The 22,411-nt window shown below is 40.1% G+C and overlaps 1 protein-coding gene across 8 annotated transcripts in view; it reads left to right on the top strand.

The window, feature by feature from the left end:
• AFF2 (ALF transcription elongation factor 2) overlaps positions 1-22,411 on the top strand; it is a 472,316-nt gene that overhangs the window by 119,820 nt on the left and 330,085 nt on the right. For 7 of the 8 annotated variants that reach the window (XR_012160619.2, XM_073358389.2, XM_073358388.2 and 4 more), the window contains one exon: positions 1,867-2,757. The exons of the other annotated variant lie outside the window; for it this stretch is intronic. Coding sequence is in view for 6 of the 7 variants with exons in the window: in XM_073358389.2 (XP_073214490.1) it covers positions 1,867-2,757 (891 nt within the window). In the remaining variant the exon portion in view is untranslated. The remainder of the gene's footprint in view (positions 1-1,866; positions 2,758-22,411) is intronic. 8 annotated transcript variants of the gene reach the window in all.

The raw sequence follows: 22,411 nt of genomic DNA, 5'->3' as shown, positions 1-22,411 counted from the left end.
GTGTAAATCGAAAATGTAACCAAAATGCTGATGAAAGCGAGTGGTTCTGGACTTTCTAGATACTTAGCCATCACGTGGGCTGTGTCTCAAAGAGTTAAAAAGTTTGGTGGGGAAGGAAGAAACAGCACGAGTATGTAAGTGTTTAAGGCTTGCATCATAATTCCTGCTGTGCCCTTAAGCACAATGGAATCTCCTTGTTTTAATTTTGGGGGTTGAACAGAGAGTCTGGTTTTGGCTGCTGCCCAGATGGCACATTGTGCAACTCAGTTGAAGGAAACTGCTCATATACAAAGAGGTCATTCTTGGCTTAGCTCGAATATATTTTTTGCCACTAAAATGACCAACCTAGGGACTTTTAGTGAACAAAAGTGATTCCTAGTCCTGCACAGCTGTAACTATTAACCATCTCGGTTAGAAGCAACTCATACAGATGAGAACAACACTGGACAGTTAACATTTAAATTGCTCCTTCAATGCAGTGGTAATATACATTATAATTCCTGCAAGTTGAGACAGAGAAAATCAGCATTTATTATCTTTTCCCCCAAATGTTTTATACTGCATGAGAACTACCAAGAACATAAATCTTTTTGCAACATTTCTCTCCTCTATAGACTAGTTGAGCATTGGAAATCTAAGCAGATATTCCAAGAGGAATCCATGCATGAATTTTCTGTCTTCATTCTTTCTTTTGCTCAGCGTTTGGGAGGAAAGGGAGACTTAACTTGAAGTATGAGCATGCTTTGAGAGAAATTATATGAAGTATCAAGCCCTACCTCACATATATTGTAGCTTCAAACTCTGCTTCCAGATTGTTGAAGTTCAGCATATGCTTGGACAGGAATGATAGTTTTGAAAGCAGTGTTTCTCACCTCTTGAGTCTGATAAAGTAACGCGTGTATAGGGAATAGGCTGTTTTAATGCAATGCTGGTCATTTCAGCGGAACGTCAAGGGTTATAAGAGGACTGCGTTTATTGGTTCTATGTTGGTTGACTTTTTTTAAAACAAAAAGGAAAATGAAATTAGCTGCATATCAATTATAACCTTTCAGCTTGTTCACCCAGTCTACTATATATAGCATAGTGAAAACCACTTCAGAATGAAAAATAATAGTAAAACATAGATGAATCAGAACTTACTTCATGATTATTGTGATTTGAAGAGAAGTGTGAGTGACTGATTCATGAACACACCACACTCTCAGCCAACAGAGGCCTCCTGGTGCTTCAGAATATAGAAATTATATGCTACTTTAGTACATCTTTGGAACACTCTTTTAGTAGCAGTTAATTCACCAGTTGGAAGCAGTATGTTTTCTAGATCTCAAATGTTACGTATATTGGGCCAAACTGAGCCCTGTATAAAGGAATCATTAAAGTTACACATGGGATGAATTTAGCTCCTTATGTTTATTGTCGGTTTAGCCTGGTTTATAGCAATAACATATTTAAATAAAATGTTTGATTTTAATTCAAATACTCAATAACCAGTAATTGTACATTCACATTTTGCAGAATATAAAATGTACAAGCCCAACTTATCTGACATAAAACCAGACTGTTTTGCTCATAACATCCATAACTGATGTAATTTAAATATTTCTCTGAGAACATATTTAAGAAAAAAGGAAGCAGTATACAAATGTTACTCATGCAAGCCTGTTCCAAGAGGTTCTTTGAACACAGTTATTGATGAGTTTTTCTTACATAACATATGCAAAATGTAATTGAAATTAAATTAAATGTCAGCATGACGCTATTAAGTAGCTAACATTTGCTGTCGTTTCCTAAGACAACCATTCCAAGCAGTAACTTCACAACCAGGAATTTACTCACTCTTTTCCCTATATCTTTTTGGTATTTTAGACAAATAAAGGTGATGCCCTTGCTAACCGTGTCCAAAACACATTGGGAAACTATGATGAAATGAAGGACTTGTTAACCAACCATTCCAACCAGAGCCACCTTGTAGGAATCCCAAAGAATTCTGTACCACAGACTCCCATTGACAAAAATGAACAGAACTTTTTTCCAGAACAGAGAAACAGGATGATTCCGTCTCACCAGATCAGTGGTCACTCGTCAACGTCAATGCCCCCACCTTCTTCACTGTCATCAAATTCTACTTTGCTACACAGTCACCAGAGCAGCAGGAAATCCAGGACAGATTGGTCACGTGGTGGTCACAGCTCTAATGGTGCACAGCCAAGCCAATCCAATAGTCAACAGAGTAGGACAAAACATAGCTCTTCACATGACCAGCCTCAAGGCAGGTACGACGATCTCTACAACTGTCAGAGTGAACAACATAAAAATGGAGGCGCTGAGGAAGCAAACCCGGCTCCATCATCTTCACATTCACGGAGGCACAATCACTCCAAATCAACAACTGGAGAACATTCTTATAAAGAAAACAGTCATTCCAAGTCACCTGTAGAACTTGAGTTTGTAGGGCACGGTCCTGGATCTCCACTTCCTTCTACATCTTTGTTATCCGCAAACAATAGTCTCTCAACCCAGAGTTTCCCACCAGGACTGCATTGTAAAACTAGCATGGTCCAGCAAAAACCTACAGCTTATGTAAGGCCTATGGATGGTCAGGACCAAGTACCTAATGACTCACCTGAACTGAAACCTCCAATAGAAATTGAGAGTGGTTATGGAAATCAAACATTTGGAACACTGTTGGAAGGAAAAGCTAATGCACCCAGTTCTAAGAATAAATTACCAAAGCTTACCATTCCTCAAGCTAGCGAGGTAAGTCATTTTCTTAGTTCACTTTTTTCTGGAATCTTAACAGGTCTGACCTGATGAGTATTTAACCTAGTGTATGTCTGTTTCTTTAAGTATGAAGTTCCAGTTCCTGAAATTGTGATCTGAAAAGACACCCCTTTCCTAGAAAATGCATGGTTATATTTTCTTTTGGTAAGGATTGTTGTGACAACCCTAGTAAGCAGCGATACATCAATTTTTAAAATCAAAGTGTGGAATACTAACTTTGGTTGTGTCACACTAACAGTAAAAGGTCAGATCCTTGGCTGGCCACAGCACTCTAATATATCTTAATTCAGCTGCATTGTTCACAGTTTTGTAGATTTATTTTGGAATTAATCCGATTTAAAGAATGCTGTTATGCACTGTGCCAAAGGAGAAAAAAAATCTAAAATAAACTTGGAAATTCCTTGACCACTTTAATGCCCATTGTACAGAACTGCTAACAATAAGGGGTACGTTTTCATTGCTCATTTCCCATTGACTTTAATGGAATTAATGTGCCTTAAACTGTGAGAAACACTTTTGAAAATGTATCCCGTTAAGTCTTCATGCATTTTTCAATAGCACTTAGCAGTGGGATTCAATGCCAATTCCTGGCACCAAGAACTTAAATTGCTGAGTTTTGTGTTGCTGGTCTGTTACAACAGTCCTGTGATTAAAGTTATAATTAGCTCTTATTTCTCTCCTGGACACTTCAAGCACAGCTGTATTGCAAGGGTACCAACTGAAGCATTTGTACTGATATAATAAATTTCTTATTCAGAGTTGCTCTAAAGCAGTAACCATTGCAAGGTAGGTTTTTAGTACATGCATGAACAGAGTTACAACATGGGATTTTCATAGCTTTCTGTTTTCCCCCAAGATTACTTCCCTGCTTGTTAATATTTTTATACCAGAAATAAGAAATGATTCATTCTTAAGACACTTTATTGGAAAAGGTCAGCTTTTCCTATTGGAATAATTGTTTTGAGCCAATAATTTGTTTGACTGTTTAAAAACTTGATGTTATTTATTAACATTCCAGGCAGCAACAAAGACTGATGTGTTTTGCAGTAGAGTTTGGAATAATTTTTCTGGGAACTGCATCTGAAAACAGTAAAAAGGCCTATTTATATCAGGTGGAAGCTGAGGGTTGCTTGCAGATGGCATTTTATTAGAAAATGTATTTGTTAATAAATGTAGCTTTGCACAAGATTCCTTTACAGATGTTTCTGTTTATTTTTACCTTAGGTTAGAAATCTGCTGATGTAGATAGCTTCATACTCTCTTGCAATTTATCGCTAGTGGTGTTTGGCAAGTAAATAATTGCATATAAAAGAAATAATGATGGTGCAAAGGCAAATACATTTATTCACTTTTGATCTCTATTAAAATAACAATGAGTCAATAAGCACACTTTGAAGTGCAGCGTTAATATGGAGTATCTCTCTGTAGTGGAACTTTAGGCTTACACCGTGGATCAACTTTTCCTCTACGTTCAGCACAGGAGGGTGAAATCCTGGCCTTGTTCATGTCAGTGGGAGTTTTGCCATTGATCTCAATGACGGCAGGGTTTCCTCCAGAATCTGTTGGTATAGCTTTAAATACAACTGATGTGAACCATTTGTTTTTATTAATGGAAAGGCTGGTAGTCACTCAGATGAAAAAGTTATGTGGTGAATTTGTGGCTATAGCTGCTTTGGTTTATAGCCTGTGTAGCGAACACTTTGTGTGTATAATTAGCTTCATTTATTATGGGGTAAATAGTAAACTCAAGTCACTTCAGCAGTTGACTACAGATAATAATCTTAAAACAGTCCATGTGTTATAAAAGCGAACAATGAATGGCAGAGGGAGAGAAAAGCTATGCAGCTATGCTGCAGTCAGGAATGACTTCCTGCTGCTATGTAGAATGTACGGCATGGGCCAAAGCCAATGGTCCTCACACAGGCAAAACTCCACTTGATTTAAGGATCATTTTGCCTGTGTAAGGACTGCAAACTTTGCCTCTGTATGGTTTTCCACTAATGTGCGTTCTGAATGTAATTTAACTTACATTCGGCAATAAAACTCTTTCTAATCCAAGGTTATAGATAACTAGTTTAGTGTAAGCTTAATCAGAACTGAGAGGGCACAACTGTGAAACCCATAACATTTTCGGAATGACAGCAGAGAGGGGGGGCTCTGTTGTAATCTTTATACAATTGACGTGAAGGATTATGATTATTTGGGGGTGCATGTCAATTTATGAACCTTCCCTAGCTGCCACCAGCAGTTGTGATCTGCTTGAAACAATTTCATTTCTGACACATGAGGTTCCATGCTAATAACATTGCAGGTGATGAGGACCCCTTCAAACCATTGGAAGGAAAGTTGCCTTTTTGGGTGCTTCTTATGATTGGCTCTGTAGGTTCCCTTGGATGCTCAGAGCCAATTTTTCAAACTTACCCCAGCCTTTAAATCCACCCACCAAGACGGCACGGCCAAGTTTTTGGGTGCTCAAGTTTTTGCACACCTCAAAACCTGGAGTTATATGAACAAATTAATTTTGTGTGTGCAAATTGTGCATATAGACCTCTGCAAGACCAGGCTATGCAAATCTGTGCATTCAAATCAGAGGATTTGGTTCTGCTAAAACTTTGATACCCAAAAATGACTGTCCAGGCACGCAGATTTAAAGGATGGGTTGAGGCCACTGTGAAAATATGGTCCTGTTTATCATGGCTTTATACAGAATGTTTAGTGCCCTGGAGGCATTCTGCTATGCTTGAGGAAGTGGTCAATTTTATAGCATGCTTGGTGTTACTTGATTGGGCCCATGTAGCCCTCAACTCGGTTAGAATTAACAAACATTTGTTCAGTCATTGCTAAGGGAAGAATCAGGCACACTGTGTATCTGCCATATCCTTTGGGGATTATTTTGGTGATTGCCGGATCCTTCAGTCCTTTGCTTTTCCTCTTGGGTATGAATATAGATAAAATATCTAACATCACTTCCCTGTGCATAGTTACTATTTTCTCATTGTCAAGGTCAAAATTCTTAGAACAACAATAGGATGAATTCAAATCCTAACACAACGAATAGCACTCTGTCTTGCCTATGACAAGCATGAGTCTGGCTCCAAAAACTCATTAGGTTGGCTTAAAAAAAAATCACAATTTCAAAAAGAAATACATTTGGGGTTCTTTTTATTTACCTTTGAAGCCTGTAGGATTCATGTTTTCAAGCTTTACTCTGCAACTACAAGGGCTAGAAATTTATTATTTTTAATGAAATATTAGAGTCAAATTTTGTCACATGGCTCCAGGTTCTAGGGCTTTAAGAAAAACACCAAATATTGTGAGACCCGTGACATCGACTTGGCAACATGGGCACTGGAGTTAAAGCAAGTTTCAGACATATCTTCTTTTTCTCATTCTCTGTATTGGTCTCTTTATTCCATATTTATATGTATATATTAATTTTGCACTTGCATATTACACTTGGTAAATACTAGCAAGCCTAGACTCCGTGAGAGCTTTTGTACTGTATGCAGAATTCCACCTATTTAAGTGGGATGATGGTGTGTGATTGCAACTTAACTCTCAATGGGAACTATGTAGCTAAATCCTATGCATTTCTTTGAAAATGTAGGGGTTAGAAATCACTATAACAGCTGATCCTCTCGCTGCTGTGTTAAAATCCAGAATCTTGATATACCGATGTATATTTAAATCTTTAGGAGTCATATGCTTACAAATGATTTCAAATTGACTAACTCAGCATGAGGTAGCTGAAAGTAAGCCTGTACATTTCAGTTTGGACTTGGACACAAATTACTGAGCACATTGACTAAATCAAGAGGTTTTCGGGTCTGTGGGAACATCGGAGCAGTTTCCAGATAAGCTTGTGAAAAATCATTTGCACTGTACAAACTATGCAAGAGTTTCCAATAGCTCTTTTGAGGCCAAGTAAATCTGGGGTAATTAAGAAAATTTTTAACTCTTCAGTGTTCCCAAGAATCTCTGCATAGCTGACTACATATTCCTGCAAAATAAGAAACACTGAATTTCTCCCAATAACGCAACGCTATGAACACATCCAAAAGACCCACAACCCCACTGTCACCACCCGTTTAGTCATGGAAGACGGAGAACTTCTGTTTCCGCGTGACTTCTAGGGTAATATTTTGACGGGTTCTCTATACAGCAAAGTGATAGGCTTTTGTTATATGTGTTTCAAATCATCCTGTTATCTCTGGATGTATTGATTAACTCAGTACTTTCTAAGCTAGCTATAAAAAAAGCTGCTACTTTCTGCATTAAAGAGCAAGAAAAATTGACAGGTAGATAACCATATTGATTCAACCCAAATGGTAAACGCAAGAGGCTTTATCTATGACTTATAAAACTTTTTATGGGCACCCAAAGCCAGTTTAATATGTTTTTTTTTAATTGAATGGAAAGCAAAAGCCTTGAGGTAACTAACTCCCCTTTAAAATACATTATGCTTTGGTTGCCAAATAAAGTGCATTACTGTATTTGTGGGCACATTGCCTTTTCAAATGCAAGCTTCACTCTTCCTTCAAAACTTTGGGGGTTTAAGAATAATGGACTGAATCAAGCATTAAGCTGAAATGCCCTCACTTGGTTCATATTTCAAAAGTCTGAGGCCAAAAACAAACCAGAAGAGCACTGTTTCTTGCAGTATTATAGGTTATAGCCATGTGTTTTTCATTTGTAAATACTGTGAGAAGTAATGTTTTTGAGATATTCCTAAATGAGGAACATATGATGCCAACCGTCTGAAGACCTCTTATTGTGGCCTTTTCTTGCTTTGTTAAGCTACTGTCCTATTGCTGAGACTGTCATTAGCAGGAGTATTTTTTGGGGGTAAGGATATTGGAGGGGGAAATAACACAGCTAGGGCCTATCTATTTGCAACAGGAACTACAGAGGTAATCATGGGCATTTAGGAATTGATACTGAACCATTGCGGTCAATGGGAGTTTTGCATTTGACTTCATTGGGTACAGAATCAAGCCTGTAAAATAGAGACAAGTGAACAGGTTTAGATGAAATAACTGACCCCCATACCCAATATTTTGGGGGGTTGGATGGTTTTTCTCACACAGTGATATTTTTCCCCCAGTGCCTCTGAATTCTGCCTAGGAGTGGAGGCAGAGATGCCAGTGTTCTGCAAGAATGCATCTTCTTGTGTGACTTCATGCACAAGAATCTCCAACCCTTTGAGGTTCCCCAGTTCCAAATTGAATGGCAATTGTAAGCCATTAGTTGTTGGTCCAAATTAATTGTAGGAAATATTATTATTCCAATTGCCTAGCCAGAGGTGGCAGAAAATAAAGTGACCTCAAAGAGCCTTGAGGAAAACAGTTCCTGCATATTAATAGAACTTGTTTTCCCTCTCTGTGCCATTTATGGTGCATTCAAGGAATAGGTTAGTTATACCCACATTGCACCATCTTCTACAAAGTTGAGAAGGCATCACCTACATGCCCACAGTCAGGAATACTAGGGTCTGCAAAGCTCTGAAGTGTAACCCTGAGCCAATCACTTTATTTTTCAGTGCTTGCGTGTTTCCTCATATGGACAACAGGGGTAAGACTGATCCACCTTTGTTAGGCATTTTTAGATCCCTGGCAGAAAGGTGCTGTACGAGTGCAAACTATTATGGAGATATGACTGCCTCTGCATACCTAAGGCTGAATCTCCTAATCCACTATAAAACCACTCTTTTTTTTAACCTGCCTATACTAATTTAAGGAAGACATAACCAAGCCACGTGGAGGCAATTTTTGAGGGCCAGCTTGTGACATCCTTGTTCATGTTGAGTAATACCTTACTCCCTGGATACTCCTACTGTAGTCAAGGTGCTGATATAAAGTTGGAATAACCAGCTTTGCATCTCCAGCCCTCTGGCATAGGGGTAAATCAGAGGAGGGAGGGCGTTGCCAGGGCAGGGCTGGATCCCACACCAATCTGGGTGATACTCAATTGACCAAGCGGTTCCTATGGTACCACACTCACTGGTGTAATAGAGTTGAGACCCTGGCACAAAATATAAGTGCTCTGTAGAACACGTTTTGCTTTAAACAATACATAATATTTGTGAGTTCTGAAACCAAGGCATAGAAGCATAACTGGTTTCAAACATGTTTAGATGCAAGTCTTTCAGATGTTTGTATTTTTAATGATGCAGATATTTACTTTGGCCCCACATTCTGCCTGCAGATGAACGTGCATGTTTCCCACCAAAGATATTGGGAGCGCTACAAGCTATCTGATGTCAGCAATTTGGCCTTTTGTAGAATGGCATCATTGTAAATCTGAAAATTGCACCAAATGCCTTGTTAAATGTTACTTTATCTAACTCAAACCTTTGAAAATAACACACAGATGGCTTGAAAAATACTACTTACATATCTGCTACCTTTTCCATTCATTACTTTCTGGGATTTTGTCCCTATATTATGTTTCTTGCTTTGTGGAAAAGCACAGGAAACAGACTGTGGCTGCAGGTTGCAAATAGTCTGGAAACACAGAAGGCTTTTTTTCATTTTTTTGTAACTTTCAGGAGAAAGAGCATGCACAGATTTTTGCATGTGTAATAACAGCCATTGAGGGTCCATCCCTGGGGCCTGAACCCATGACTTTCAGCACTAAAGGTATGAACTTCTACCACTGCAGCTAAAGGAGTAACTGCCTGTAGTAGTCGCTCATCTTCCCTGGACCAGCTACAAAAGGGGGATGCATAGAACACTGAATATACACTCCTGAGATGCATGTGGCATACCTGGTGAATGTGTATAAATTGGGGATCTGCATGTGCAAATAAGTTGGCCCATACCTTTGAATGCGTATGTCACACATTTGGAATGCTTAGTTCAGAGGCATGCGGAATTGCACACACTTTAAACCATTTGGACCATCCTGTATTATTTGCATATAACATAGCTTCAAAGTATGAAAATGAGAGGAGGGTCTTATATGAGTATTTCTAGCTTTATAGTTATAGCCACAGTCACCCCACTATTAAGCTAGCTGTCTCTGATCCAAGTATGGAAAAGCACTTAGGGGCTGCAGGTGAAAACATCATATGGGAATACTTAAGGGAAAGAAAGTTGAACATATAGCTTGGCAACTGTCCATGAACTGCAGATATAGGTTAAAGTTCTTTAGCTGGCAGGCTATTGCAAGTGTATTAGCAATGTTGGGGAAAAAAATCTAATTTCTGCATGTTCACTTGTGCAGTAAAGAAATTCCTCCCACATAAATATGTTCATTTTACCTTCTGGGAAGCAAAGAAAGGAAACCGTAGCTGCAGTCTGTTATTTAATCTTCCTGAAATTAGCATTTGGTGCTTAGGAAGATTGAAAGATTTAATGCCAATGCCTTCCTCAAAAGAAAGAAATGACACACCACATATGTTTTAGCACTGGTTAGACTGTTAAATGGAATTAATCAAAATCCATGTTAAAATATTTCCATGTGTTAATTAGCAATGGTTTGGAACATCAAAATACATATTGGCTTGGGAATAAATTAGTGAAGAAATATCAGATTTAGATTGTAGGCTTTTAATTTTTGCAACATAATATATTACAATGGTATGTGTTTTAGATAGGTAGATGTAAATATGTGAAGCACTATAAAATGTGCATTTTAAGACTGTGTAATAAAGCCAAAGTACTACTGATAGAGATAATCATGCCCCATTTCCCATTTTCAAAACAATTAAACCACTCTCTCATTCAATAGAGCAAGAGCTAAAGGGTAAAAAATGAAAAAAAAAGTTTTGTCTGAAGCCAAAAGGAAGTTTTAAAATGTCTCCTTTGAAAATCATGGTAATGCAATATCTAGTAGCTAGAAAAACCACCTCTCCTGTTGTGAATAGCCAAGATGCACTTTTGCTTTTACATTCCCATCTGGTTGATGCAGCACTATGGGTTTCAGCTACTCATGCTGAGATTTGTGAGAAGAGGAGAATATCCCAACTGAATTAATATGTAAATGGATTCTGATTAATATGCCTTTTTGTTCTTCTCAAGTTGCATATGGTGGGGGCCTTGTGTACGTGGATCATCTCCCCTCATCCCCCATAGGATCAGGTTTGGTCAGCATGGCATCTAGAGTGACCAGATGTCTCGATTTTATAGGGACAGTCTTGATTTTGGGCCTTTTTCTTATATAGGCTCCTATTACCCGCCACCCCCGTCCCGATTTTTCACACTTGCTGTCTGGTCACCCTAATGTCATCATCCCACACCATTCTCAGGGCCCAAGATGAGCTCTGCAAGTAAGCAGAAGGATTGAGCTGGTGTGGGATTTAGATGGACAGGGGGATCTTGCCTCATGTCCCCATGCCTTATGTGGGGTCTGCACAAGATTTAATACAGTCCAGGCAGCGCTACCTTTTGCACTGAGATGCTCTCCCCTTTTAAAGGGAGTCCCAGAGGCAGCTGCCTGTGCTGAATTTCCTGGCTATGTTGTTCATTGTTTCCATGATGCCTCTGAGCCAAAGAGGGCACAGAGAGGCTCGGTGATGGTAGAAGGGGTCCTCCATGTGGATGATCCCTGACATTTGTGGGATTTAAGGGTCAGCCTCTCCGGTTTCTTGAATAGTTGGAGGGAAGCGGTGGGTAATGCCGTCCACACACGCCCCAGAGTAGAAGAATTTGTAGAAACACTGCAAGGGGAATTGCAATGAAAGTTTCACCCCAAGCTGCCTCTCTCGTAGGATTTTCCACGGGATGAGGAGGGGGCAATTCCCCCTGTGTCCTGAGAACAGGGATTAGGAAATGCACTGATGTTGATTTTAAATTTGCCTCTTTAATTTGTCCTCTAAGAAGCTATTTGAAAAAGAATATGGGGGAGGGAGGGGACCAAATGCAGACGTAATCACTTTCCAGGCGAATGGACTTTTCTTTCCACTTGGATCCGTAAACATTCCAGAGAGCCGACACGTCCACAATACTAAGTGTAAGCTTAAATCCCCATTAATATTGCCAGTCTAAACATATTTTAGTTAGAACAGTACATGCTGCTTTTCCTTACAGGCTTCCCCAAAATAATTTCATTGTTATGTCCCCCAGATGTGTAAACTCATGGGGTTGTATTCATTGAACTGCAAGCTATGACACTTAAATCCACACAGACAAGCAGGCAATTACTTCTGCTGTTTGTAAATTTCCAGGCTGCCATTTACATTTGCCTATATTTTAAATATAAATGTGGAGATTGCTATTTTCCTAAATATGGAATTTAATTTTTAAAGCACACACACACTTTAATAAGCTTAAAAAAACCTCTGTGATTCTCACTGTCTTCTGGATCCAGTGCTTCCCCTTTATGCTAATAAGAGCTTTCCCTGAATAAGGGCTGTATGACTTGGACCAGGACCTATATGTGTACATAGGTCTCAGTCCTGTGAAGTGCTGAGCATTCTCAACTCCCATTTCCCTTGGATTTCAAGCACCGTAGGATGGGGTTCCACTGAGAATATATTGTTTGTGCTGATGCATTACAGTTGAGAATGGCCTATTCTGAACCCTTCTTTTTAGCTCTTTGTAGCTTTCTCAGACAGTTTCCTTCTGGGGTGAAACTTCATATTGTAAGTGGTATCAGGAGAAAGGAGAGATTGTACCCCAACACCTTATGCCCTGAAAGTGTGACCCACGGTGAGGTAGGGGTTTTTTTTATTCAAAAAAATTATTCAGGCAACCATTTTATTTGCCATACTAATAGCCGGAAGCCCATATTGTAGGAACTGTGGCAGTTGGGCAATTTGCATGTAAATTAGGTGTAGCATATGTATAGTGATTGGCTGAGGTACCTCTGATAGCACCATGGTCAAGGTCTGTTGGCATGGCATAGATACGTAACTTACAGTAGCTGAAGGCCCGCATTGTCACGTAGGTGTAATTCAGAAATGGCTGACAACTTAAAAATGGGATGGTAACAGACCACAAATGCAGTGATGATTGAATGTGGTGATATTCTTAACATGCTTGAGTTGAAAATCTGGTGATATTCTCAGTCATGCTTGCAGCTGTTTCCCTCACTTCACACTGACTCAACAGACATTCTGAATTTCAAAGTGACACCAGAGTGACAATCCTGGAATCTTATTTAATAGCTAATGATGCAAAAATAGCCAAATGTAAACATTTCAAGCCAACAAAGAGCTTCTCTTGCACACAGATCCATTGACCTCAATAGGATTCCACACAGGAGTCCACAGGTGGAACTTTTTGCAAGATTGGGCTCTTTGTTGACTGAATACAGGGCACAACCCAGCTCCTGTGGAAGTTAATGGGAGTCTTTCCATTAATTTCAGTAGCATTGGATTTGGCCCTATCCTTTGATGCAATACATGCATCTCCCAGTGACATTCATACCTCACATGCGTGTAGTGTTTAGTAAGGAATATGTTCCCTGCCAATCATGAAAAAAATGATGTTTTTTTAAGTTGTCAAGATGTAAAGTTCTGTATTTGCTCATGTCAGGATGAATCTCTTCATCTGTTACTGAACATACATTTAGAGCCTTCGCCTGCAAATTTTTCATAATGCAAAATTCTCCTGAAATTCTCCAGAGAAGTTCTATAGGAGTCAGGCTAATGCATCTGCAAAAATGGCACTATGAAAAGATAGCTAACAGGCAGCGAATTAGCAGTAAATATTTGGGATACCCCATTGCCTATGCCAGTGGATGCAGTTATTCTATCTATAAATTATTTATATTGATATTCCATGCCTGCTGAATAGTTAGTTATTATGCATGGAATAGAAGCACAACTGGGTTTATATAGACTCTACCTAAGAATATAAGAAAGTCTTTTCAAATCCTATTCAAGTTGTACTAAAATATAATTGTTGGTTTAGTTTTTCCTTCCATGCTGTGATAAATTATTTTGCCTATTTTCGAAAAACATAAAAACATCTGATCCAAAAACACTTTACAGATGGAATAATCCAAATTTGGAAACGAACAAGAGTACATCCGTGTTGGTGAAGAAGTGATCTGTAAAATACAGCCAGATTAGAACTGGAGTTTAAAGGCCAGATTGTACCACCCTTACTGACACTGATATCGCTCCTCGAGTAGTCCTCTTGATTCAAAACGAGGAGGAAGGTATTACTCAACATGAATAGAGGTTGTAAAACTAGGCTCTAAATAATCAAACTAGCAAGACTTATTTTGGACCAGAGGCAGGTATAAAGCATAGAAGAAACAGACTGTGGTAACTGTTACATATTAGATGGGAAGAAATTAAAATGTGCAAAAGCTGCTTTTGTAAATACATAGTATTAAGATCTAACTGAATCTGGATGTCATCAAGAAAATTACTTGCTACAGTTTTGAATATATTTTGACATATTGAATATATGGTAATACATTATTGCTAATGGTTTATTTGTGCTTGTATTAATATTCTACACACACAGTGTGCTTGAAGCCCTTAGCAGTAAACATGGGAAATCTTGTGAGGCAGCCTGTTGTCATAAGATTTCCATCCTAGTTTTTGTAGACCTTGGGGTTCCAGATCCAATGTAGACCTTGGATAAGCAACCAAGCTTTTGGGTATGTAGCCAAGCTCGATCTCCTGAGGTTTCCTCCTTACTCCTGAATTCTGACTATGCTGTGGCTTGAGTATAGATCTCAGGCATCAGAACTCATCCTGTATTGCTCATATACAGAAAATAAGTCACCGTTATCATTTATGGTATACTACTACTCTGTACCTTATTTTCAAGGAGCACAACCAGTGGACTACTTGTTGCTGTTCCATCAGCAGCTATGCAAGAAGAAGAAAGGGCTCCCTGTACCTCTTCTCCACCCCATGTGCCCATGCAGGGACAGCCAAAATTTGGCTCTTAATGTGAAAGAAATGCTATATTCAGCAACTGAGGTAGCTTCCATAGGCCAAGTCCACAGCAAGGGGACTGCTTTGACATTATAGTGCAGGAGATTTTCCACAATATATTCTATGTGTGATTTCCAGTCTGTGTGCCCAGAACAATGTTGTTGTATTCTTGGCTACTTGAGTCATTTCACTTTCTAGGGTGAGGCACACTCCAAGTCATTAATTTGCAGAGAGGAACCCAGACATAAATGAAGAGTGGGACTTCCCTTGCATAGGCCACAATAAATATGTTTGTTCAAGAACAAATAGCTGGAATAAGTAGACAGGTAGCCATGAGGCTGAAGCAAAGCCTAGTTGTGTCTAATACCTTGGAGAAGTTGTTCACAGACAATCCCCATCTTTTTTGTAAAGACTGTCTCATAAATTTGGCAGTGTTATTGGAAGTTTGAGTTAACCATGTAAGGGCCCATTTGTATTTCCAGTTAGGAAACGAGGGCCCCATTTGTATTTCCAGTTAGGAAACGAGGGCCATCACGAGATGTTCAAAGAGGCAAATTCAGCATATTGAGCCCCAAACTGGTGAAGTAGAGGAGAGCAGTGGGTTTGCTGCATGATCTTGACAGAGGCCCCATTAAGGGGTAAGGTTTTTTTCCCCCACAGGTCTGGGGACTAGAACTAGAGGTAGGGAAGAGGAGGTGCCACAAGCTGCATTATGTAACATGTTTCTAATAAAAAATCCACTGGATGTTTACCCCTCCATATGAGTGAACCACTGTGTAAGGGAGGGGTCTTTTAGTTGGAGCCACCATCGGGTATTTCAGGAGCTATGTTGCCATGCCAGGGAGGAGAGACGAACAGAGGTAGCTGGTTGAAGGCTGAGGACTTCAGCATTGATACCTCTCTGAATTCTCAGAGTACCCTTGGCTTTCCCCACCACCACCTTTGCTACAGGAGGAAGAAGCAAACTTCATCCCTACAGTGCAACAGTCTGGAGGTAATTCTGCAAGTTGAAATGTGATGGTCTCTATCTTGGCAGACATCCAGGGATTGAACGCAAGTCCTACAGATCTGAAAGCATGCATGTCTACAGCTTGAGTTTAAAGAGTAAGCCTCAGTAGCTGTGGGAGGTAACAGACTCATTCACTGCAGATCAGGCACGGATGGGACTGGATAACATACACTGATTACAGAAACCTACAGCAATCTTGGCTCCTGTATAGGTTTCTTCAGCAAGGTGTCCTTCTCCAAGTGAAGCATAGTTGATCTAGATCTTTTTCATTCCTCATCTGTGCACCAGATTCTTCATTAGTCATGGTATGGCCCAGGGAATAATGTCTAACTACTACCGCAGAGCTTTCAGAACCTTGTATTTTTGTGAGCGTCACAAAAATGGTGCCTTTATTTTAATTTCTTGGTGATGAGGAGGGCTTTCCCTAGCGCAGTTTTACAAAAGGGCAAATGTGTGATTAAAGTAGAAAGGAATTTTTATATAATAAAATGTGGTATAGGACCATGTGGAGGCTCTTGCTGATGTGGTTTTTGATTTTGGCTACTAGCAAAAACAAATATGAAAACTGGTCTTTTCTAGTTCTCAGCAGTACTGCTGTCAAAAGCAAGACTCCAGGGAAGTCTTTTTTTAAGTTGCTTAAGCAGTGCTTAAACTTACTAGCACTGCTTGTTTGCCCTTATTGAATGGAATTATGCAATTATTTTAAAGTCTTTGTTTCTACAGCAGCTTCCATGCTTAATTCCTGTCAGAAAGAAGGAAAAGCACTTTTGCCTGTGATGCCCAGCTCTATTTGTGTCAATCCAGAACATTGCACATGCCCAGCTGTATTACTCAGTGTTGTAAAATGGGGTTCACCCTGCGGAGTGGGGAATTCTGGACAGGTACAATTTTAAAGCCCCAGGACTATGTACCGAAGTTATAACAAGGACAGAGCCACCTGGCATTGCAGCTGTGTCAGATGGCAAATGAACAAACCCCTAGGGTCCATGGGAGTGAGAGCGGCACGTTAGGACATGAGGAAACTGGGCTCATTGCCTTCAGGGCAGGGAGCAGAAGGAGGACAGGTAAAGAGGATACTTCCTTTAGGGCTGGAAGAGAGAGGACAAAGCAAGGGAACAGTATCTTATGGCAGAAAAAGAGAGAGGACGGGCACCGGCTCATCAGAGCACGGGGGTGGGTGGAGAAGGATAGGACAAAGCATTTTAAAAAAATGAATCTGGCAAATGGAGATATTGCCTATGGCAGTGGTGCCTAAACTTTTGCTGCCCCCGCTCCCCCCTTACCAGTAGTGGAATCCTCATGTGCCCCCCTCCCCCATTACCGCCGAGTTGGCTCAGCAGAGGATCTGGGGCTAGAGGCTGTGCTGGGGATGAGGGCGGAGAGGGAATGAGGGCGGAGCTGGGTTTAAAATGGAGATGGGGGCGGAGCAGAGCTGCAGCTGGGGCCAGAGCGGGGCCGGGGGTGGAGTGGGGCTGCGGTGGGCTGGGGGCAGATCGGGGCTGGGTAGCGCTCCCTCTCTGGCCAGGGCCGGCTCTAGGTTTTTTGCTGCCCCAGGCTCAGGTGGGGCTGGGGCTCGCAGGCGGCGCTGGAAGCGGGGGGAGTGATGTCACCTTCTCCCAGCACTTGCAGGGGCTTTTCCCCCCGCCCAGCTGCGCAGAGAAGCCCCGATATAAGGGGTGGCACACGGCAGTGCAGCAGCCAGGGCGCAGATGAGGGGGCGCAGCCCCGGCTCCCTGGCAGGACTCGCTCTCTCCTCCCCAGGTAGTGGCTGGGCCCTGGCAGCTCAGCATCCCGGGGCTGGGGCTTCCCCTTCCCGCTGCGGCCGGGGGCGCGGAGCCCTCGCCCCGTCTAAGTGGCGCAGCTCCAAGAGCGCAACTGCCCCGAAAAAGAAGGATGGCTGGAAGGCCGCCCCTGGACATGTGCCCCGCCAAGCACGTGCTTGCTTTGCTGGTGCCTAGAGCCAGTCCTGTCTGTGCCCCCGTGGGGGCTGGCCCAGGCCTGCTGTGTGCCCCCCTGAACATTCCCCCCACACAGATCCAGGGGGGCACAGCCCACAGTTTGAGGACCACTGGCCTATGGAAACTCTTGGGGAGGAACAGGACAGTCATTCACATGAAAGATGTGGGACTTGGACTGATTGATCATCCCTAATCACACCAGATGGAGTTAGCAGCATAACAGAGAGACCGAGAAGCTTGAGCTATTCCCTTGGCCGATCTCTCAATCACCCTCAGCCCCCCAAGATTGTCTGTACTTTTTAGGAGGGAAATGACGTCAATTAAATTATTTTAAATCGTATTTAAATCACGACACTATTCATCCGCAAATGTTGGGTGTGACTTCTCCCTCTTCTATTCCATCCTATGTAACTTACTCAGTCGGATTGCCTGTGGCCATGATGCCAGCACCAGCCACAGCTGTGTTCCTACAGAAAATCCTGAGATTTTAAAGTCAATTCTTGATGTCTGAGAAACAATCCAAAAGTCTAAAGCTAGGCAGGCTTGGGTAGCAGGCTAGCTGGCACGTGCATACACACACAGAGTAGCATATGCCACTATCTGTTGGATGTGGAGTGAGGACTGGTTATGTTAGGGGTTAATGAAACTTGGTGGAAAAGCTTCCATATATTAAAAGTTAAGAATTTCAAACTAATCCCAACTGTTGATACTTGTGGTTCTCCCATTGTCGTTTTTTTCTGTATTGTTGCAATGCTGATGGTAGGGTTTTGTGTATGTATTATTGTAATGTTGCATCCTTGTAACAAGATATTACTATTCATTGACTGAACATCACCATGCAACATATAGGGCAGAGGATATAGTAGATATTTGGGGCTATTGTTTCCATTCTTGAACAGACCAAGAAGAGAAGACCTTATGGACAGCCTCCAAGATCTTGAAAGTTTTTGAAGCCCTGACAATTAAGATATATGTGCGTGTATCATAAATATTATAAATACACACCATACTCAGTCATTACACATGCAAATAAACACATGTATATAAAAGCCACCTTAAATTATCCAGAATATGAACACAAATCTAATGTCTAGGCTCTGGTGGTCTCCAGAGTCCCATTCATTGGGAAAATTGTCCTTGAATTTTTTTAAAGTTGTCATTTGAATATACTATTATGGAAACCTCATGGATTACCTTTGGCACTAGGTTCTTAAAGCTAGAGCAAGCTTGCATAACATGCTTACTCAAGTACTTCGATTCACAAACACCCGGTTTAACCCCAGATAGTAATCAATAGTAATTACAAATGACATTGTCCACAGCACTTTGACTGACAGAATGTACTGTACCATCCAAACACAAGGAATGAAAAAAATGGACTAAAGAGACAAACACGTTTCATACAGACCTCTTCTCCTTAAAACCAAGTATGTAGCTATAACTAATCATTTAAAGATCCAGTATGCCAACATTTGAGTTTCTTTGTTAAAATGAAAATCAGTGCTTTTTCTCCATTTCAATCAAATTGTAATCCTGCTAAACTCAATGGTTTTGTTGCCATTGACGTCAATGGGACATGGGGATTTGGCCTTCTGTAATTAAAGTTAAGATTAATAAATAAATGTCACCACTTTTCTGGATTCATTCCCCCCCCCCCCCCCGACCCCATCTGTATATGTACACCAAACAAGCAGAGTGACTTAGAAACCGATTGTTCTTCAGAACATTTCTCTTCTTCTTTATGGGCCTAATCCTGAACTGATCAAAGTCAACAGATAGCCACCCATTTATTTTAGTGCCCTTTGGATCAAGTCCTATGCAAATAAAATAACCAAGAAGAGTTCTGAAATTAACACAGATGAAGACTACATATTGACTGGATTGGAACGAGTATTTGCACTATCGTCTTGTGCGTTGCTTCAAAACACCACAATCCTCACTGAAACAAGCTCTAGGGAAAATAAATTGAGAACTTTACAAATACTATAGCTGCTTCAATCTTCATACATAATAAAACCTGCTACTGTAAATAACTCATTTTATCTGTCAAACATTGTAGGCACATATGCCACATTAACTGTCACAGGGGTCATAAATAAACAATGTATCTGTCTACATGTTACTTATGTCTGGGGAAAAGATTGAGTATACAGGAAAAATTGTAAAGAACACATTTTAATTGCAAAATAAAAATATTAGCATTTCTATGTTAAATATTTTGAAATACATTTAATCCTAATAGTATGCTCATTATTCAGCAGAAGATAGAAAACGGCAAAGAGACTACTTTTAGTGAAGTGTGTTCTAGTGTGTATTTCTTGGACCAATTTCTGCTCCCAATTGTTGGAATGTAACTCGGCAAATTTTGAAAGTGCCTGTTCATCCTTCTTAAAAAGAAAAACTTGGTGGATCTAGATTCTGGAATCATGGCAATATCTTCAGCAGGTTAAACAAAATATTTCTTCAGCTCTAAGTTACAATGTTCTATATCTGGGCTAACTCCGTTAAAGCCAAGGGTGCTTCTCTGGATGTAGTCTGCTGTAAACTAGATTTTCTTTTAAGAATATAGGACTAGATCCTCAGCTGGTGTAAATTGGTTCAGCTCCACTGATGTGAATGGTGTTGCGCTGATTTACATCAGCTGAGGATCAGATCAAGAGACTCTACTTGTGTAATTTATTCTCATCCATGCCATTATACAGCTCAAAACCATAACTTTTAAAAATTATTCTTGGAGATGATTTCCTCCATATTCTGTATAGTCAAGGTGAATCTGCCCCACCCCAACCAGAAACAGTAGCAGACTTCTGGTTGGGTGCCAATTTCTTGGAAGGTTCCTTTTTTTTGACCACTGACCTCTACTTATTGAGCCATGTGGAGTTAATTTTAAGTTGTCTTATCTAGGCAGCGTCGCCAACTAGAAACCTGATTTCTGTTGGCTCGTCTTCATTAAAAATAGTTTTTCTTGTTCTATATTAAAAAAAAACAGGTTTCCCCCATATTTCTTCCTTGAGCATGTCTGAAGTTTCAGTGTAGCAACTGAGATGGATTGTTGGTGTAACGATTTGATACAGATAACATACTTGATTTCTGCCAGAGTAAAATCAAATGCCTGCCCTACCAGAGCAAAAAGTGACACTGTATCTTCTATTTGTACTGGTATATGGGGTATAGTCATTATTAATGTATAGAATTATTATGAATTGTGACAGTGGATCAGACTGCAAAACACCTAATAAGTTTAATAAAAACAAAACAAAATCTTCTTACAGTTGAAATCCAATGGATTCTATTCTGCTAATTGGCTGAAATACCCTGGAATGGATCTAGCAATATTCTTTTATGTAAACTAATGAGCCAATAATACTAAAATGTAGTATATTAATATAATTAATATAGCAGGTGGATAATGATGGTGGTGAACAAAATTCTGCCTTTGGATACTTTTATACAGCTCCCAATGACTTCAAAATGGGCAGAATCTGACCCTCAGTAAGCAACTATCACTTTGGTGAATCAGCCTTTATCAGAGGAAATGAATGATAAAAGTTTAATCTTGATCTATAAAAGAAATCAACACTGTCACAGGAGCAATGTCTTCTGCTTTAAAAAGAAACAACTTCGCTTCCTCGTGGCATTTATGTAGCAGAAACGGACATGTACAACAGTGTTCTTTTCCTTTGACGTTGTCTGTTAAATATCTGATAAGTTGTTTTTAACAACTATTCCAACACCCACAATATTCAAAGTGGCATGTTGGAAAGCATATACAGCACATAAGGAGCTATCATTGCTAGGTGGGTTTTAAACAGCGTAACTACAGGGAGCATTCCAATGCAGAACCTCCTGTTAACGACGTTTCCATAGGTGCTTAAGTTCAAATTAACTGTTCTAAAACCCAAATTAGAGTCAAATCTGATGTGAGCCAATTTACTCTGCACAACAATCACAGGCAATGAAAAGTGTTCTGCTAGATTGCTGCTTAAATCGGATCACTGTAGCTCCCTCAGTGGGAGAGCAGTACAGAATAACAATGGCCAGCGGCTAAATGTAATTTAATTATTAGGTTTGCACATTGGTTAGTTCTTGCATTGTTTAAAAAGAAACATTTTCAGCCAGGTGTGCAATGTCTGGCCAATGTTAGATATCATTATAAAAAGCTGGAGGAATAATAGACTGATGATCTAACATGCCTGCATTTAAATTAAGTGAGGTCTGATTGTCGAATGCTGAACTCGAGCAAAAGGTGGTGAGTTCATTTCCATTGGGGGCTGACATTTTGTCCTTTTTGTATATTGTATTGTTAGCTGTATAATGCACGCAGCAATATGAACGCTCGAATAATGAAAAGCCTGGAGCCTAGGAGGTTGAAAGTAAAGCTTCCTTGTGCTTGAGATGTCTGTTGTTTCATGCAGCAGCTTTTCTGGTTGAAATAACTCAGTGGATCTAAGAACTACCACATAATATTTGCAAACCAAACACAAATGTGGATAATAAGATGTCAGTCCATCTTTATCTTTCTGCTAGGGTTCCTCAGAACTGAAAAATATTCCAGCTTGCCGAGTGTAAAATGATGCATTGCATCACCAGTATTACACTAATATCACACTTATGTTTTTCCCCATTCTTTGTATTGTAACAGCAAAACTTTGTATCACATCATATTTTATATGAAATTGCTTGATATAGGGTGTGATGACACATTCATATTGTGTTAGAAGCTTACTTTAACTGCTGCATTTTTAGGCCATTTGGACAAATGTCTATCAATCTGCAAAACTGCATTGTAAGATGTGGTCATTACAGTTAAGGTTGAATTGGCAT

Source organism: Lepidochelys kempii, chromosome 9 (genome assembly GCF_965140285.1).
Source record: "Lepidochelys kempii isolate rLepKem1 chromosome 9, rLepKem1.hap1, whole genome shotgun sequence".
NCBI lineage: Eukaryota > Metazoa > Chordata > Testudines > Cheloniidae > Lepidochelys > Lepidochelys kempii.
The sequence above is the reverse complement of the archived record's forward strand: the minus strand, read 5'-3'. Positions and strand labels throughout refer to the sequence as shown.